We start from the raw sequence: 17,719 nt of genomic DNA, 5'->3' as shown, positions 1-17,719 counted from the left end.
CAAAAATCGTTGAAGTTGCTTACGGGTGGTGGGTGTGGGCCATTCCGTCACTGCCCGGATCTTCTCGGGGTCCGCCTTCACCTGCCCGCTCTCAATTATGAATCCAAGGAACGATGTAGACTGTTTGTGGAACTCACACTTCTCTGCTTTGACGTACAGCTTGTTCTCCAAGAGCCGTTGAAGGACTTGACGGACGTGTGACTCATGCTCCTCGGGTGACTTGGAAAAAACAAGAATATCATCCAAGTATACAAAGACAAAACGGTTCAAAAAATCCCTAAGAACATCGTTCACCATGGCTTGGAAAACCGCAGGGGCATTTGAAAGCCCAAAGGGCATGACCAAATACTCAAAATGTCCCAGTGGAGTGTTGAAAGCGGTTTTCCACTCATCTCCCTTTCGGATTCGGACAAGGTGATAAGCATTCCTGAGGTCGAGCTTGGAAAACACTGTGGCGCCATGCAGAGGTTCAAAAGCTGAGTTGATGAGTGGAAGGGGATACTTGTTTTTAACAGTTATGTTGTTTAAACCCCTGAAATCGATACAGGGGCGTAATGACTTGTCCTTCTTTTCCACGAAAAAGAAACCTGCACCCAAAGGAGACGACGAGGGACGGATTATGCCCGAGACCAGAGAATCACCAATGTACTGCTCCATTGCCTCTCTTTCCGGTCGGGACAGATTGTATAACCGACTAGAGGGCAAGGGAGCACCAGGAAGCAGTTCAATAGGGCAATCATAAGGCCTGTGTGGTGGTAGAGACAGAGCCTTGTCCTTACTGAAAACCTCCGCTAGGTCATGGTATTCTTTGGGGACAGATGACAGATCAAGAGGAGCTGAGGGAGGAGTTGGGTTACACTTAGTGGGGGGAACCGCTGACCTCAGGCACTCGGAATGGCAGTTAGTGCTCCAACTGAAAATGGTGTGACGTGTCCAATCAATTTGTGGGTTGTGAAGAGCCAACCAGGGGAAGCCAAGGATTAGGGAGGTAGCTGAGCCAGACATAACTCTTAGCTGAATGCTTTCACAATGATTGCCAGAAATCACTAGGGAAACGGGGGTGGTTTGATGAGTTATCTCCGCGAGGAGGCGCCCATCAAGGGCTGTGACCCGGATGGGGGTAGGTAGTGGCTCCATGGGGATACGAGCTTGTGTAACGAACTGGTGGCTAATAAAGTTATCTTCTGCACCTGAGTCTATGAGAGCTGAGAGTGGCAGGGAATGACTCTGGAAACGTAAGGTTACAGGTACTTGTAATCGGGGAATGATGGGTTCAGGATCTAACTCTGGGCTCGCAAGTAGACCCACCGTTACGAGCGAGCCTTGTCTTTTGGCCGCTTAGGGCATGTAGCCAGAATGTGTGTGGCGTCTCCACAGTACAGGCACTCACCCGCCTGGAGGCGCCGTTGCCGCTCAGCTGGAGGTAGTCGAGCTCGACCCACTTGCATAGGTTCCTCCTCTGTGCTCGGGATGGAATCAGGAACAAGAAGCTGCCGACTCCGGAGAGGCGAGACTCGAGTGGTTGGAGGCTGGGGAACTCGTCCTCCTAGATGTGGCCGATCGCCTCTCTCCCGACGCCTCTCCCGCAACCGATTGTCTAGCTTGATGGACAGGGAAACGAGAGAATGTAAATCATGTGGCTCATCACGAGCAGCCAGTTCATCCTTAATGGCTTCATTTAAACCGTTTAGAAATGCTCCTTGAAGTGCCACATTGTTCCACTTGGAGTCCGCTGCCAACGTCCAGAACTCAATAGAGTACTCTGCCACACTGTTAGAACCCTGCCTCAAATTAAAAAGTATCTTGGAGGAATTACCCACATGGTCAGGATGGTCAAAAACAGTCTTCAATTTAGCAGAGAAATCAGCAAAAGTCAATCCAGTCAAAGTTTGATCTGAACACACAGCCTCAGCCCAAACCAGAGCTTTCCCTCTTAACAGCCCCAGAACAAAATGTACCTTAGATGAATCAGTAGAAAACGACAGTGGTCTCTGCCGAAAAATCAAGTCACACTGAAGCAAAAATCCCCGGCACTTGTCCAATTCTCCATTGAACGGTTCAGGCGACGTGACAGGGGGTTCCCGACGGAACGAAGCCTGCCTAGTGTCCGAGGAAACAACTTGGGGTGCATCAAACTGGGGGTCAGAGAGAGATGGAGAACTGATAACAGACAATTTAGAGACGTGTGTAGTTAACTGAGTCACCTGGTTCAGCAGTTGATGATTATCCTCCACAAGAGTCCGAATCAACTGGTCATGCTGTCCTAGCAACGTTCCTTGAGCCTGGATAGCTTGTTGGAAGCTGTCTTTGTTTGCCCCGTGCTGTTTCTCTGTTGGGTCCATGGCCAGATCGTTCTGTTATGGCTATGGTTCAACCCAGCACTCAGAGAAACCAACACGACAAAGGGAGTGGAAGAAACAAAAATATTTTAATAAAAGTTCAAATTGTCTTAGTCCAAAAACAACTGAAGTAAAGGAACAGAGTGGGCTAGTCGGCTCCGGAGGAAGGAGAGGCTGAGGCAGGCAGGCAGGCAGGCAGGCAGACCGACAGGCAGGAAGGCAGGCAGGTTGGGAGGTATGACTGAACTGAAGACAAAACAAATGACAGGTTAAGGAGAGTGGAGAGCCAGGCTGAAGACAAAGACAAAATAACTTTACTGGTGAGCCAAGTTACCGCTCTGGTAAGAACAACGATCTGGCGCCGGTGGAGAGCCATGCCCAGGAATAAGTAGTGTAGGTTGATGAGAGAATAGGATGCAGCTGCGTAGGCAGGAATCACTGGAAACAACCCGCAGCTGCACAGGAGAGGCAGATCCTGAGCCCGCCCCCTGCTCCACTCCAGACACACCCACATAAAGGGGACAAACACACATACAACAGAAAAAGAGGGGACAAAACAAGGAGGAAGGGAAACAGAACAGGGAGAGACAAGCTGCCCACATAACAGGTAAACCAGGTTCAGTCTGCTTTCCACCAGACACCGGGAGATTCATTCACTTTTCAGCAGGACAATAACCAAAAACACAAGGCCAAATCTACACTGGAGTTGCTTACCAAGAAGACAGTGAATGTTCCTGAGTGGCTGAGATACAGTCTTGATTTAAATCTACTTGAAAATCTTGCTCAACTAAGGTAGTTAACCAACAACATATCACAATCATAGCAAGTAAAATGTTTTTGTAACCATTACTGAGAATGTTGTTGCTGTTTGGGCCGGCTACTTGCAAATGTATTTTTGTATTTTAAAATACATGGATTTTAATTAAATATAGTTTATTTTGATACATTCATCTTTATGGTATTTTGTATCTGTTTTTTCTAATTGTATTTAGTAATTTTTGCCCATCCCTGTTCAGAGTGGATGTCACTGTTTCTCATATAATTTTTCACACAGGGCGCCTTTTGGGAAATTTTGGGCAAAATGTAAGTATACCCACTTCTCCAGGCACCACTACACCACTGTGTACATATCTACCTCAAATATTATACCTCGTACTCCTGCAAATTGACCTGGTACTGGTACTCCCTGTATATAGCTTCATTCTTGTGTATTTAATTCCTCTTGTGTTACAATTTTTTTCACTCTGCATCGTTGGGAAGGCTCGTCAGCAAGCATTTCATGGTAAAGTCTAGACCTGTTTGGATCAAAGTACTGTATTTCTGTGTCTCTAACACAACGGTCAACCACCATGTTGCTTCTACCTGGGAATTTTGGAAAAGTTAGTGTAGTTTTATAACCCTATGCTGTACTGTATGTACCGTAGAATGGACTGATTGTTCCCTATGCTTCTCACAGACAGAGCTGTTGCGCTTAGACAGCATGTTGTGGAACACACAGTCTGGCCTCTCTAAGTCACCCATATCTGTCAGACATGCACTATTACAAATGTTTTTGCTATCTAGAACCAAAAAGGGTTCTTCGGCTATCCCCATAGGAGAAACCTTTTTGGTTCCAGGTAGAACACTTTTTGGTTCCAGGTAGAACCATTTTTGGTTCCAGGTAGAACCCTCTGTGGAAAGGGTTTTACATGGAACCAAAAGGGTTCTACCTTGAACCAAAAATTGTTCTTCAAAGGGTTCTCCTATGGGGACAGTTGAAGAACTCTTTTAGGTTATAGACAGCACCTTTTGTTCTAAGAGTGTAGGGAATAGGGTACCATTTGGGATGTAGCACAATGGTAATACTAGAGCCAGAGGTCCCTCTCCCCTAGCCTGAGAGTCAGACTACCCAAACCGGATAGGGCACTGATGTGACACCCTAACATCCCTCAAACAAGGTTGGGTTATCAATGGTGGACCTAGGGCCCTGAGTTTCCCTGACCATGTGACCTGGCCAGTAAATTCTCCAATGGAACCAGGAGAGTGATGTGAGACTAACTCAGAAAGCTCATTAAGCATAAAAAGGCCTTTTTCATCTGCAGAATGTCACCACATTCATAGTTATGATCCACTTTAAAGATCCAGAGAGAGAGAGAACGAGAGAGAGAGAGAAAGAGATGGCATGGATAAAGAAAGGGAGATCCACAGCAGACTGCTGGACAGAGTGGTCAGTATAAGGGTCAGTACAGTACCTTGGCCTTCTCCAGCTGTGCCTGAGCCTGCCGCTCTGCCTCTCGTCGCACGGCCTCCTTGTCCTCCTCCAGGGACACATCGGAGTCTGATGGACGGCTGGTGTAGGAGTCCGCCGAACCCTGCAAAGTAGAGGGAAACACTTTCAATTATAGATTACATAGCAGATTAACTCTTGAGACCTCAACAGCACACAACAGACTAACTCTTCAGACTCACACTCATCAAACACACCAACACACAGTATATAAACACACCATGCTGCCTTGTTCAGCAGTGAGACATGCCAAGTCTAACTGAAATTCAAGCAGAAGTCCTATTTTTGGAGATGGTTTGTGAAGACAGTTCTGTCAAATACAAACAACTAGAAAAAAGATACAAATATAGTCATGACCAAACTCAACCCCAGAGGTACAAAGAATCATCAGAGAGCATCAGAGCCTAGTTAGTGAACTTAGTGAACAGGCACACACATCTAACTCACACAATATTCAAACCCAGGGGAATGAGAGGCAGAAAGAAATCACAAAAGCTAATTGGATGTGTTTCAAATGGACACTCCCTTGCTTCTCAGAAAGCAGCTGTCACGCCCTGACTCAGGGGACGCTTAAATGTTGAGTCAGGGTGTGTATATTCTTTGTTGTGTGTTTTCTATGTTTCGATCTATTATGTGTAGATCTATGTTGGCCGGTGTGGTTCCCAATCAGAGGCAGCTGTAGCTCCTTGTCTCTGATTGGGGATCATACTTAGGCAGCCTATTGGCACTAGTGGGTTGTGGGATCTTGTTCCGTGTAAGGTATGTTGTGTGTGCTACCTTGGACTTCACGTTTCGTTTCGTTTGTTGTTTTGTCGTTGTGTTTATTTGGTTTAATAAACATGTACGTATATCACGTTGCGCCTTGGTCTGTCCCGTCATTCAACGAACGTGACAGAAGATCCCACCAAATGAGGACCAAGCAGCGTGCCCAGGCGGAGCAGATGGCCATGTCACAGGTGGCCAATTTGTGGTCATGGGAGGAGATATTTGCGGGGAAAGGACCATGGGCTAAGTTAGATGCCCAGGCAGGAGAGGAGCAACGGCAACACAGAGGAGGCCGGTCGAGGAGGAAGCCCGAGAAGCAGCCCCAATAAAAAAAATTGGGGGGGGGGGCACACGGGGTGGTTGGCGGAGCCTAGGGTTAGAGCAGAGCCAACTCCCTGTACTCACGCGAAGAGGCGTATGACTGGGCAAGCTCCGTGTTATGCGGAGCTACGTACTGTGTCGCCAGTGCGCCGGCACAGTCCTGTACGTCCTGTGCTTGCACCACGCACGTGCCGTGCGAAGATGGGCATCCAGCCAGGACGGGGTGTGCCGGCTCAACGCTCCTGGTCTCCAGTACGCCTCCTTGGTCCCGCATAACCTGCGCCAGTTCTACGAACTGTATCGCCAGTGTGCGTGCACAGCCCAGTGCATCCTGTGCCAGCACCCCGCACGTGTAGTGTGAAAGTGGGCAGCCAGCCAGGACGGGTTGTGCCAGCTCTCCGCTCTAGACCTCCAGTCCGCCTCCACAGTCCGGCCCGGCCTGTTCCTGCTCCTCGCACCAAGCCAGTGGTGCACGTCGCCAGCCCGGCCCGGCCTGTTCCTGCTCCTCGCACCAAGCCAGTGGTGCGCGTCGCCAGCCCGGCCCGGCCTGTTCCTGCTCCTCGCACCAAGCCAGTGGTGCGCGTCGCCGGCCCGGCCTGTTCCTGCTCCTCGCACCAAGCCAGTGGTGCGCGTCACCGGCCCGGCCCGGCCTGTTCCTGCTCCTCGCACCAAGCCAGTGGTGCGCGTCGCCAGCCCGGCTCGGCCTGTTCCTGTTCCTCGCACCAAGCCAGTGGTGCGCGTCGCCAGTCCGGCCCGGCCTGTTCCTGCTCCTCGCACCAAGCCAGTGGTGCGCGTCGCCAGTCCGGCCGACCCGTTCCTGCCCCTCGCACCAAGCCAGTGGTGCGTGTTCCTAGTCCGGTCCGGCCCGTTCCACCGGTGCCTGATCCGGCACCGGTCAGCTGCTCCACACCGGAGCCAGAGCAGTCCGCTCCACCGGTGCCTGACCCAGTGCCGGTAAGCTGTTCCACTCCGGAGCCAGAGCAGCCCGCTCCACCGGTGCCTGATCCAGCTCCGGTTAGCTGCTCCACTCCGGAGCCAGAGCAGTCCGCTCCACCGGTGCCTGATCCAGCTCCGGTCAGCTGCGCCACTCCGGAGCCAGAGCAGTCCGCTCCACCGGGGTCCAGTCCAGCTCCGGTCAGCGGCTCCAATCCGGAGCCAGAGCCATCCGCTCCACCGGTGCCTGATCCAGCTTCGGTCAGCGGCTCCACTCCAGAGCCAGAGTAGTCCGCTCCACCGGTGCCTAGTCCAGCTCCGGTCAGCGGCTCCTGTCCAGACCATGACGTCAGCCCCTCTCCAGGTTCGGGGTCTCCCACACCAGGGTCCAGACAGGGCCTGGCGTATCGTGGAAGGAAGGAGAGGGGAAGCAGCGCGCCGAGGTCCAGACCAGACCAGGGGCGCAACATGGAGGCGGAGAGTGAGAGGTCGTCACGCCCCGAGCCGGATCCGCCTCCGAGGCGGAATGCCCACCCGGCCCCTACCCTGTTATGTTTATGTTGTGCGGTCGGAGTCCGCACCTTTGGGGGGGGGGGGCCCTGACTCAGGGGACGCTTAAATGTTGAGTCAGGGTGTGTATATTCTTTGTTGTGTGTTTTCTATGTTTCGATATATTATGTGTAGATCTATGTTGGCCGGTGTGGTTCCCAATCAGAGGCAGCTGTAGCTCGTTGTCTCTGATTGGGGACCATACTTAGGCAGCCTATTGGCACTAGTGGGTTGTGGGATCTTGTTCCTTGTAAGGTATGTTGTGTGTGCTACCTTGGACTTCACGTTTCGTTTCGTTTGTTGTTTTGTCGTTGTGTTTATTTGGTTTAATAAACATGTACGTATATCACGCTACGCCTTGGTCTGTCCCGTCATTCAACGAACGTGACAGTAGCAGGACACATACTGTCATGACTTCTGCCGATGCTGCCCCCCCTCCTGGTTCGGGCAGGCTTCGGCGTTCGTCGTCACCGGAGTACTAGCTACTGCCGATCCCATTCTCATCACTCCACTTGTCATGTCTTGTCAATCACACACACCTGGTGCTCATTCCCCTAATTAGTATGTGTATAAGTGTTCCCTCTGTTCCCCTTGTCTTTGTGAGTGATTGCTTTGTTGTGAGAGCGTGTAGCACGGTTGAGCTACATTTCACTGTGTTATTTGCCAAGGTGGATGTTTTCCCTTGTACAGTTTTGTTTGACGCTTGGGGCGTTTGATTTATGCAAACAGATTAAACTCTGGACTTCGGTATTTTACCTCCTGCGCCTGACTCCTTCTTTCACACCTCGCCACACCCACTATCTCACATTTCCCAGGCTACATCAGTAACTACAAAAGTAGTGCACTATAAAGGGAATAGGGTACCATTTGGGACGCATCCTCAGTCTGTCCTTTCATTCACTACCACTTCAGTCTGAGAAAAAAAGAGACTAAAGAGTAACGCTAAAGGATACCAGGACTAAGTATTTGTTTAATTTACTGTAGCTGTAGGTTTGTCTCCCATGCTCTATAAGAGAGACATAGGGACCTCTGTCTCTCTCTCTCTCTCTCTCTCTCTCTCTCTCTATCTATCTCTCACTCTTCTCTCCATCTCTGGTAACTGTGGGCCCCAGCATGTATGTGTGGTAAAGGCTGCAGCTTCAGCCATATAAACAATCAGGCTCACACACATTAAGCACCTGACCACCGGACACACATTCTATATCTCCTGGATGCACACAAACTTACAGTGCCTTCGGAAAGTATTCAGACCCCATGACTTTTCCACATTCTGTTACGTTACAGCCTTATTCTAAAATTGACTAAATCGTTTTTTCCCCCACATCAATCTACACACAATACCCCATAATGACAAAGAAAAAACAGTTTTCTATTTTATTTTTACCTTTTTGCTAATAAAATAATAAATACAACTGAAATATAATATTTACATAAGTATTCAGACCCTTTACTTAGTACATTGTTGAAGCACCTTTGGCAGCGATTACAGCCTCGAGTCTTCTTGGGTATGACGCTACAAGCTTGGCACACCTGTATTTGCCGAGTTTCTCCCATTCTTCTATGCAGATTCTCTCAAGCTCTGTCAGGTTGGATGGGGAGCGTTGCTGCACAGCCATTTTCAGGTCTCTCCAGAGATGTTCGATCGTGTTCAAGTCCGGGCTCTGGCTGGGCCACACAAGGACATTCAGTGACCTGTCCCGAAGCCACTCCTGCATTGTCTTGGCTGTGTGCTTAGGGTCGTTGTCCTGTTGGAAGGTGAACCTTCACCCCAATCTGAGGTCCTGAGCGCTCTGGAGCAGGTTTTCATTAAGAATCTCTCTGTACTTAAAGGCCTGATTGGTGGAGTGCTGCAGAGATGGTTGTCCTTCTGGTTGGTTCTCCCATCTCCACAGAGGAACTCTAGAGCTCTGTCAGAGTGACCATTAGGTTCTTGGTCACCTCCCTGACCAAGGCCCTTCTCCCCCGATTGCTCAGTTTGGCCGGGCGGCCAGCACTAGGAAGAGTCTTGGTGGTTCCAAACTTATTCCATTTAAGAATGATGGAGGCTGTGTTCTTGGGGACCTTCAATGCTGCATAAATGTTTTGGTACCCTTCCCCAGATCTGTGCCTCGACACAATCCTGTCTCGGCCCTTTACGGACAATTCCTTCGACCTCATGTCTTGGTTTTTGCTCTGACATGCACTGTCAACTGTGGGACCTTACATAGACTGGTGTGTGCCTTTCTAAATCATGTCCAATCAATTGAATTTACCACGGGTGGACTCCAATCAAGTTGTAGAAACATCTCAAGGATGATCAATTGAAACAGGATGCATCTTAGCTCAATTTTGAGTCTCATAGCAAAGGGGCTGAATACTTATGTAAATAAGGTATTTATGTTTTATATTTATGTTTTCACATTATGGGGTATTGTGTGTAGATTGCTGAGGATTAAAAAAAAATCAATTTTAGAATAAGCCTGTAACGTAACAAAATGTGGAAAAAGTCAAGGGGTCTGAATACTTTCCGAAGGCACTGTATATATAACACAAACAGATGTATGGGCATACACAGGTACACATGATCAGGACCAAGACCTTTCTCTGTTTCTCTCTTTCCTCACACACATATACACACAGGCACAGACACGCTGGCACGAACGCACACATGCACGCAGGCAACCCAGTATGTTTACAGCCCTGTTATGTTATTGTCAGACTCAGAGGGACTTTTTGAATAATAATAATAATTAACCTCACACTCTACCAGGCTGATTAAAACTACCCAACCATCCCATTACAAAGAGGATCATACTTTACTATCCCTTAATAATATACATCACACTTGAAACATTCATCCTAAACACTTTGTATTCATCTCCTGCATCATAGATGAGGCACTGCTCATTAACTATCCACGTCTCTTCTCCTACCTTGTACATGAGACACCTTCTATAAATAACACTGCTTATGCTTTATGCATTATCCTTAATGCTTCCGATATCCGTCTTTTACCTCATACGTTAAACCCTACCTGAAAATACTCTGAATACTGTATACAGTATACTGCATCTCATCACCATCACATTGTCTATAGATTAGGACTGTATCATAAATGGCACCCTATTCAGTATATAGTGCGCTAACTTTGAACAGGGCCCATTTGCCATTTGTGACACATCCTAGCTATAGCCTATAACCACACCAACCTAGCTCATGTATCCATGTATCCTTTACATGTGACTGACATTGTTCAATCCATCATTCCATCATGTCTAGACTAATGCAGGGGTCTGACTCTGAGAGTTACAGCACAGTGGGTCAGAGAACGGGTGCATAACGAGGACTCTGACAGTGATGACAGACAACCCACTGACCCTCATCATCACCATCGCAGCATGACAACACTATCACCATGACAATACCACCCCCTGACCCCTATACAGGTAGGCACAGGTAAATACGATGATGTACACACACATTTACATACGCATACATGCATTCACGCACAAAACGCACACACGCGCACAATCACATACACACACACACACGCATGTATGAATAATGAGCTTACACAGTCATCGGAGCTCTTGTTGCGACCTCCCTTGGCTCTTTTCAGCAGCCTAATCCAGGTGGCCTTCATCAGCCACACCGGTCATTCAGTGTCCTAAGCCACTGTTACGTATCCCTACTATGACTACAGATACCTGGACTGCTACCCCTACAAAGACCTCTACAGCTATGGCTACCTTTGCTGTTAATAAAGCTACCTATGTTAGGGATACCTTAGGTGTGACTGTCAATACCTTTGTTTGTAAGGCTATCCCTAACGCTGCAGCAACAGCTAGTTCTACCTTTGCTGCTGCTGTTGCTACAGTTAGGTAAAAAAGCTTCTGCTACATGTAATGCTCCAGCTACTGTTGCTGCTGCTAAGCTGTCCACATGAGCTCTGGAACCGGTGCATAATCTCAGTAGCTGCCGGTCTCCCTCCAGTCTCCTCTAGCTGCTCAGGCTGCCGGCGCTGAGGCTGCCTGCCCAGTGTGAGCTGGTTGGCCGGATGCTGCTCCTCTTCCCCTGCTTCTCATGCCTCACTCCCCCAGCCCCAGCTCCGGCAGCTCCAGCCCCAGCCCTGTCGTCTGTCCTACACAGGCTGGGCTGCCATGCTCCTTCCTCGAGGACAGATAAGAGAACGCCTGCCTGGATGATCAGTGTGAGAATGCTAATGTTGCTGCTGCTGCTACTCAGGTGGTGCCTGCTGCATGCAATCTCAACTCTCCTCAGCCTGTCAATGTATATATCCCGCGCCTTTTCTCGCTCTCTCACCGGATTTCTTGAGCACTGTTTCTGTGGTTCTGTCCCCCCCCCCCTCTCTGCCTCCCTTCCGTATCACTCCCCCACCCCTTCTCCTCTTTTCTTGTTCTTTCGTTTTCTCCTGTTCCTCCTCACAGTCGCTCCATCTGTTCTGCTGTCTCCACTGTGATTAATGCTGCCCAGTACAGATGGCTTGTTTGTGTGTGTGTGCCATGTTTGTAAACTATGCATTGATCTATGCATTGATCATGTAAACATTTAATGTTGCACATATATTAGTACACACACACACAAACCTGCACACACGCACGCACGCACCACACACACTCTGGTCCTGTGATGATCGTCAGTCCAAAGTTCAGTGCCGTGCCTCTCCCCCTCCAGGGAGGTGATGAGGTGCCCAGTGCATCCCTACTCTACGCACTCACTTGCATCGCAAAGCACATACATACGCACACACTTCCATGTCTAGAGCCTCTCCTGTGCCACCAGGGGAAAGGAGTGGAAACAGACAGCGAGAGAGAAAAATCTAAAATAGATGTTCCAAGCTGCACAGTACAACACTCTGATCTTAGTGATAGTGTTTCTTAGGTTTCAGAGGTACTATAGCTAAAGCCAAGTGCAGAGGATCCCTGGTGATTCACTAAATATGAATACCCCCCCACCACAACTGGTTGAGGCAGGGATTGGGGCAGTGAAAGCTGATCCAGGACTAACAGGTCTGCTTCTCCATTTCAGAGCTGGTTTACCCTGTGTGACCTTTGGTGAGGCCGGCACAGGTCAGGAGCCGGAAGAGGTCAGTGGTCCCCACAACTCAGGTCAGCACTGGGAGGCAGGTAGCCTACCGGTTAAGAGCGTTGGGCCAGTAACCAAAAGGTTGCTGGTTTGAATCCCGAGCCGACTAGGTGAAAAATCTGTCAATGTGCCCTTCAGCAAGGTATTTAACCCTAATTGCTTCTGTAAGTTGCTCTGGATAAGAGCGTCTGCTAAAATGTAGATGGTTTAGCGGTTTGGCTAATGGCTAGCAGTCATTCCCCTAGGGGACGCTAACTGTACATCAAAGGATATGACACGCTAATCAGTCCTGCATTTCATAACCAATCAATCCCATAGTTCTACCCGCACAGAGGTCGTCTCAAATAGCACCCTGTTGAGTGCACTTTCAACCGGGGCCCATAGTGCTCTGGTCAAAAGTAGTGCACTGAATAGGGTGCCATTGGCAATGAAGCCGTGTTGAAGATGACACGTGATTTAGCTGCTTCCTACATGAAAATAAAGGCTGGGGGAGAATAAAATAATTTTAGCTCATTAAGACCAATTAGCCTAACATGGGAGGCAATTGCCACAGTCAGATTCCGATTTGGACAGAGACGGATTGGAATGACTATGCAAGTATTATGGACTATGACAACGTCCATTACAAATAGGCCCACTGTATGGAGTACCTTCAAATGTAGCCTGAGTGCCAGTCTGTTTGTACCAACATGCCAACTCCTTGTCAGTCATTGTCATGCCAATGTCTGGCTTGACAATGAGCATTGACGATGGCAAGAGCACAAACAGATCTGGGATCAGGCTGCTTCAGATGGCCCTATTATTACTAGTAAAAACAGTGGAGAAAATATATCAAAAATGTGGTATCCAGTTACCTAACTATACTGCACCTCAAGTGAGATACTGTAGGTCCCATGAAAATATGAGCAGGCAGTAGTGTTGTGAAAGCCTCTACCGATGGTATAGCTGGTGCCTATTGGGTGAAGGGACCTTAAAACCATGGTATTGTGTGTCACACAGTCACACATGGCTTGAACATTGTCTGATGGGGGTGAGCTAGTGTGATGGGAGTTGTCGCTACCTTCCAGAGCGTGGCACAGATGTTTTCCATGTGGAGCTGGGTGCCCACAGCCCACAGCCCAGAGCAAGAAGCCCTCAGAGCAGGCTTATGTATGTCTGTGAACACTGGGCACAGTGGGCAGTAAGAGAGGTTGACATGGACTCAGTCTGACAGAGAGAGCCTCTTGCTGCATGACACGGCTGACCCAAGGTCCCACTCCCACACTGAGATGAACCGAAAATATAGAGAACAAAGAAAAGAGGCAGACAGGGATGAGCTCACTATGGTCACCCTTTGGAGAGGGAGAGAGGGATGGGAGAGAGTATGTTTGTTTTTGTTAGCACACATGCATGAATCTTGTGTATGTGTGTGTGTATGTGTGTGGTGTGTGTGTGGGTGGTGTGTGTGGGACGGCAGTGCTCCTGTGGTCTGCTGTAATGGACTTATTGATCCCTCTGGGCTGCCTGAGAAACCACAAACGGTCGCTACATGCTACATGCCACATGCCACAGTCGCATAGGCGGTCAACGCATTAGAACGCCACAAATCACTAAGGCTAATTACAACCATCGAACGGCAGGGTGGCTATACAGGGCTGTCACAGGGCAATGTCCCAGGTCAATGTCAGCATTCCCTTCAGTAGAGGGCATACACACATCACTGGGGAATCTCCTATTGTTTTTGTAATATGTTATAAGCATTGGTAGCCATTACCTGGCAAATAGGGGTTATTCTAAAAGGTGTATATGCAGTGTAAAAATAGTCGAGATGGAAGGTTGTGGTCATGCAGATGTATGATGTATGATGAATTAATTAATGATGACATAACAAGCTGAAATGCTCTCTAGTCTACCGGAGACTCAGTACAGTGCATCACTCCTTGTTCAACCCTCCCCACACCAGCCACTCTCTTCTGCTCCCCCCCCCCCCCTCCCCTTCCCCTGACCCTCTGCTAACTTTCTCTCTCTCTCATCCTTGTCTTCCATTCCCCATCACATCCCCATCCCACTGCCTCTCTCCTTCCCTTGTCTCCCCTCCCCTTTTTCCCATTATATTCCCCCTACTCTCCCTCTCTCTCCCACGTTCCCTCTCTCTCTCTCTACACATTATATCACCCTCCCATCACAGCCCTGCCCTCCCCCTCTCCTCTTCTCTCTAGTGGGACAGTCAGTGACTATCTAGCCTTCCCAGTATTCCTCAGAAAGAGAAGAGCAGAAGGGACTTTTTCTGCTCATTAATATGTTATGAATAATGTCACTGTGGGAATCTTTATTGGAGCAATTTTGTAACCTTCTTGGCAATAACAACGTTTGCAAAGGTTGAATTGGATCCAATCAATATAAATATAATTCTAACTATGGTTACAGTAAATCCTATTCTTAGAACCAGTACATTGAAGATGGAAATGACTTTCTCATAACTTTTTCTGGTCGATATTATCAGATGGTGTCTATTTCTTAGATTGTGGTTTTCTAATCTCCAGCGACAGATGAAATTAGTGCCTTTTGCGTCCCTTTGATATTTTAAGTAGAAATTGTGCACCAATATCAATTTTAAAAGCCTGTTAAAATAAACAAAGTGCCTTTAAATATAGACCACATTGAGAATTCAATCAATCTGATTTTCATTATGAATAAAGACTTGCTAAAGTCGAGAGCCATGCGTCCTCCGAAACACGACCCTGCCAAGCCACACTGCTCACTTAACCCAGAAGCCAGCCGCACCAATGTGTCGGAGGAAACACCGTACAACTGGCGACCAAAGTCAGCGTGCAGGCGCCTGGCGCACCACAAGGAGTCGCTAGAGCACGATGGGACAAGGCCTCATGGGTCTCCCGGTCACAGCCGGCTGTGACACAGCCTGGGATCTAACCCGGGTCTGTAGTGACGCCTCAAATACTGCGATGCAGTGCCTTAGACCGCTGTGCTAAAGTCAACCCTGTTACGTGAACTGAATTCTCATTTTAATATGGTGAAACTATTCTTTTTTTTGTATTTTTTTTTTCAAAAGAAACATTGAACATCTAATAGTCAAACTGTGTTGAAGCAGGTGAGCTGGTTCTACTATTTTTGGCAATTTTCTGGTGTTTCGTGATGTAAAACTGAAATGTTTCAACAATGTCCTTTTTTGTTGTTGTTGCTTGCATTCAATTGCCCGTTCTGTTGCACACAACAAGCTTCCATTCCCCCTATCACAAGGGGATTTATGGCTGATTTAAGATGAAGTCATCAACCCTGTTACTTTATTTGGCACTTTATAGTATTTTTGTTATTATTTGTTGTTGCACTATGCAGAAAACGCTCCACCATTTCCTGGTTGCTAACACTCTAATAGTTAGCCTAATTGCAGTTTATGTGACAAAATATGATAGTATAGTGTAGAGAAACATTGTACCATCTAAACCGCTGTGAAATATATTTTACATAACCCAAAATATTGTATTTTCAGCTGTTTGAAGCTGGTGTACAAAACCGAAAGTAAAAGACGCAAAAACAAAACTTAAGAATGGGAAGCATAGAAATAGCGCACATAGAACAGATCTACTGCTTCTTAGACTTGCTTTCAAGTAGAATGATAGATCTATAACTCACATTTCGATGTGAATTTGGTTGGTCACCCAAAAAGTTACATATTGCCACTTTCATCTCTTGAGATGGGAAAACTTGTTTTTTGTGAAGTTGTACATGTGCTCTTTATGACAGAATGTTAAAATGAGGTGAAATCAAATGTTTTTTTGACCATGTTACAATTCTCAAAAGGCAACAAATTGGTGGAACCACCCATGTGTGGACATTCAGGAACACAAAAAAAAGTAGTGCACTATACAGGGAATAGGATGCCATTTGAGACGCACCCACAGTGAGCCAGTGGTTGGTTTGTGACTCATACAGTTGCTGTGTTCATTCTAAGCTGGAACAAAAGGCTGCTGCTTTATAGCCATCTGCCTGTCAATGTCAAATCACTCACAGCAACAGAAAGTCTATTAAATCATCATCCCATAGATTACACTATGACTACTGTCTCCTTCCACTGCATAAATACAATAGCACACAAAGTGAGACATGACAAAAGATGTACAGTTAGAACGTATTCGACTTCTGTCACTGCTTCCCACTCTAACTGATGAATGAAGAATGGAAGCAGAGAGAAAGTGTGTGTGTGTGAGAGAGAGAGAGAGAGAGAGAGAGAGAGAGAGAGAGAGAGCGAGAGAGAGAGAGAGAGAGAGAGGGAGAGAGAGAGAGGGGGAGAGAGAGAGAGAGAGAGAGAGGGAGAGAGAGAGGGAGAGAGAGACAGAGAGAGAGAGAGAGAGAGAGAGAGAGAGAGAGAGAGAGAGAGAGAGAGAGAGAGAGAGAGAGAGAGAGAGGGAGGGAGAGAGAGAGAGAGAGAGAGAGAGAGGGAGAGAGAGAGAGAGAGGGAGAGAGAGAGAGGGAGAGAGAGATGGAGAGAGAGAGAGGGAGAGAGAGAGAGAGAGGAAGAGAAAATGAGAGATAAAGGGGAGAGAAAAAATAAAAGGGGAGTGTGTAAGATAGAGATTGCTAGAAAAAATGAATGAGTGTGCGTGAGTGCGTTCCTACATGCGCACGTGTTTCCATATCTGTGTCCAAGTGTGAGTGCGCAGGTCGGGTACTGAAGTAATGGCTTCTCTGGCGTGGGGAGCGGAGCGGGGAGCAGAATTGGCTGTGTGGATGTCAAGGTGACACTCGAGGAACAAGGGAAAGTGTTTACCCAGCATTCCACATGCCAAGTGTTTTTCCTCCGTGCGTTAGATAAGTGCATCATCCATCGAGGTGATGGACTCTCCGGCTGTCAATCAAACCACACTGTCCTAGGGAGCAGGACTATGTCTCAAATGGCACCCTATTCCCTATGTAGTGCATAGGACTCTGGTCAAAAGCAGTGCACTACATAGGGACTAGGGTGCCATCCCCTGGTCAAAAGTGTTGGTTAAAGGGATGGTTAAAAGCCAGGGAGAGGGGGGCTTAGGAGCACACTACTTTGAAAGGAGAGAGAAGGGGACCATGCAGTAACACAGCACAAGAGGCAACATTGAGAGAATAATCAACCCACCTTAATAGGCAGGGAGCCGATGAAGGAAGGTGGTTTGATGAATGGAATATGGTTAGGAAGAGGGCAATGCTGCACTCATTCATTGTGATTGCATCATTAATATTGTGTCAGGAGCTGGGTGTAGGAGGCAGGTGGTGTTTGTGGATGACTGATGAGCACTGGGCTGGTTATGAGAGGACTGTCTGATGAGACTTTTAGCTCCATCGTCAGAAACGAATTGGCCATAGGGTAGTTCGGGCAAATGCCAGATGGCTGGTCCATATTTAGCCCAGTGGGCCGGTCTACATTTGGGGTTTTGTGCAGAATGATCATTATTTGGATATTAATTTGGGCGTCGAGAGAAAAAATATGAGC

General features: G+C 47.9%; 1 protein-coding gene across 1 annotated transcript in view; it reads right to left on the bottom strand.

The window, feature by feature from the left end:
• The window catches only part of LOC311102960 (voltage-dependent L-type calcium channel subunit beta-1-like), a gene marked incomplete at its 5' end in the record, with an annotated part of 87,530 nt that overhangs the window by 52,384 nt on the left and 17,427 nt on the right, over positions 1–17,719 (bottom strand). The window contains one exon of the mRNA XM_084144457.1: positions 4,571–4,690. Within this exon, the coding sequence (XP_084000583.1) occupies positions 4,571–4,690 (120 nt within the window). The remainder of the gene's footprint in view (positions 1–4,570; positions 4,691–17,719) is intronic.

This window comes from Coregonus lavaretus, assembly GCF_964263955.1.
Source record: "Coregonus lavaretus genome assembly, chromosome: 2".
In the NCBI taxonomy this organism is placed as follows: domain Eukaryota; kingdom Metazoa; phylum Chordata; class Actinopteri; order Salmoniformes; family Salmonidae; genus Coregonus; species Coregonus lavaretus.
This window is presented reverse-complemented; position numbering and strand designations above follow the sequence as displayed.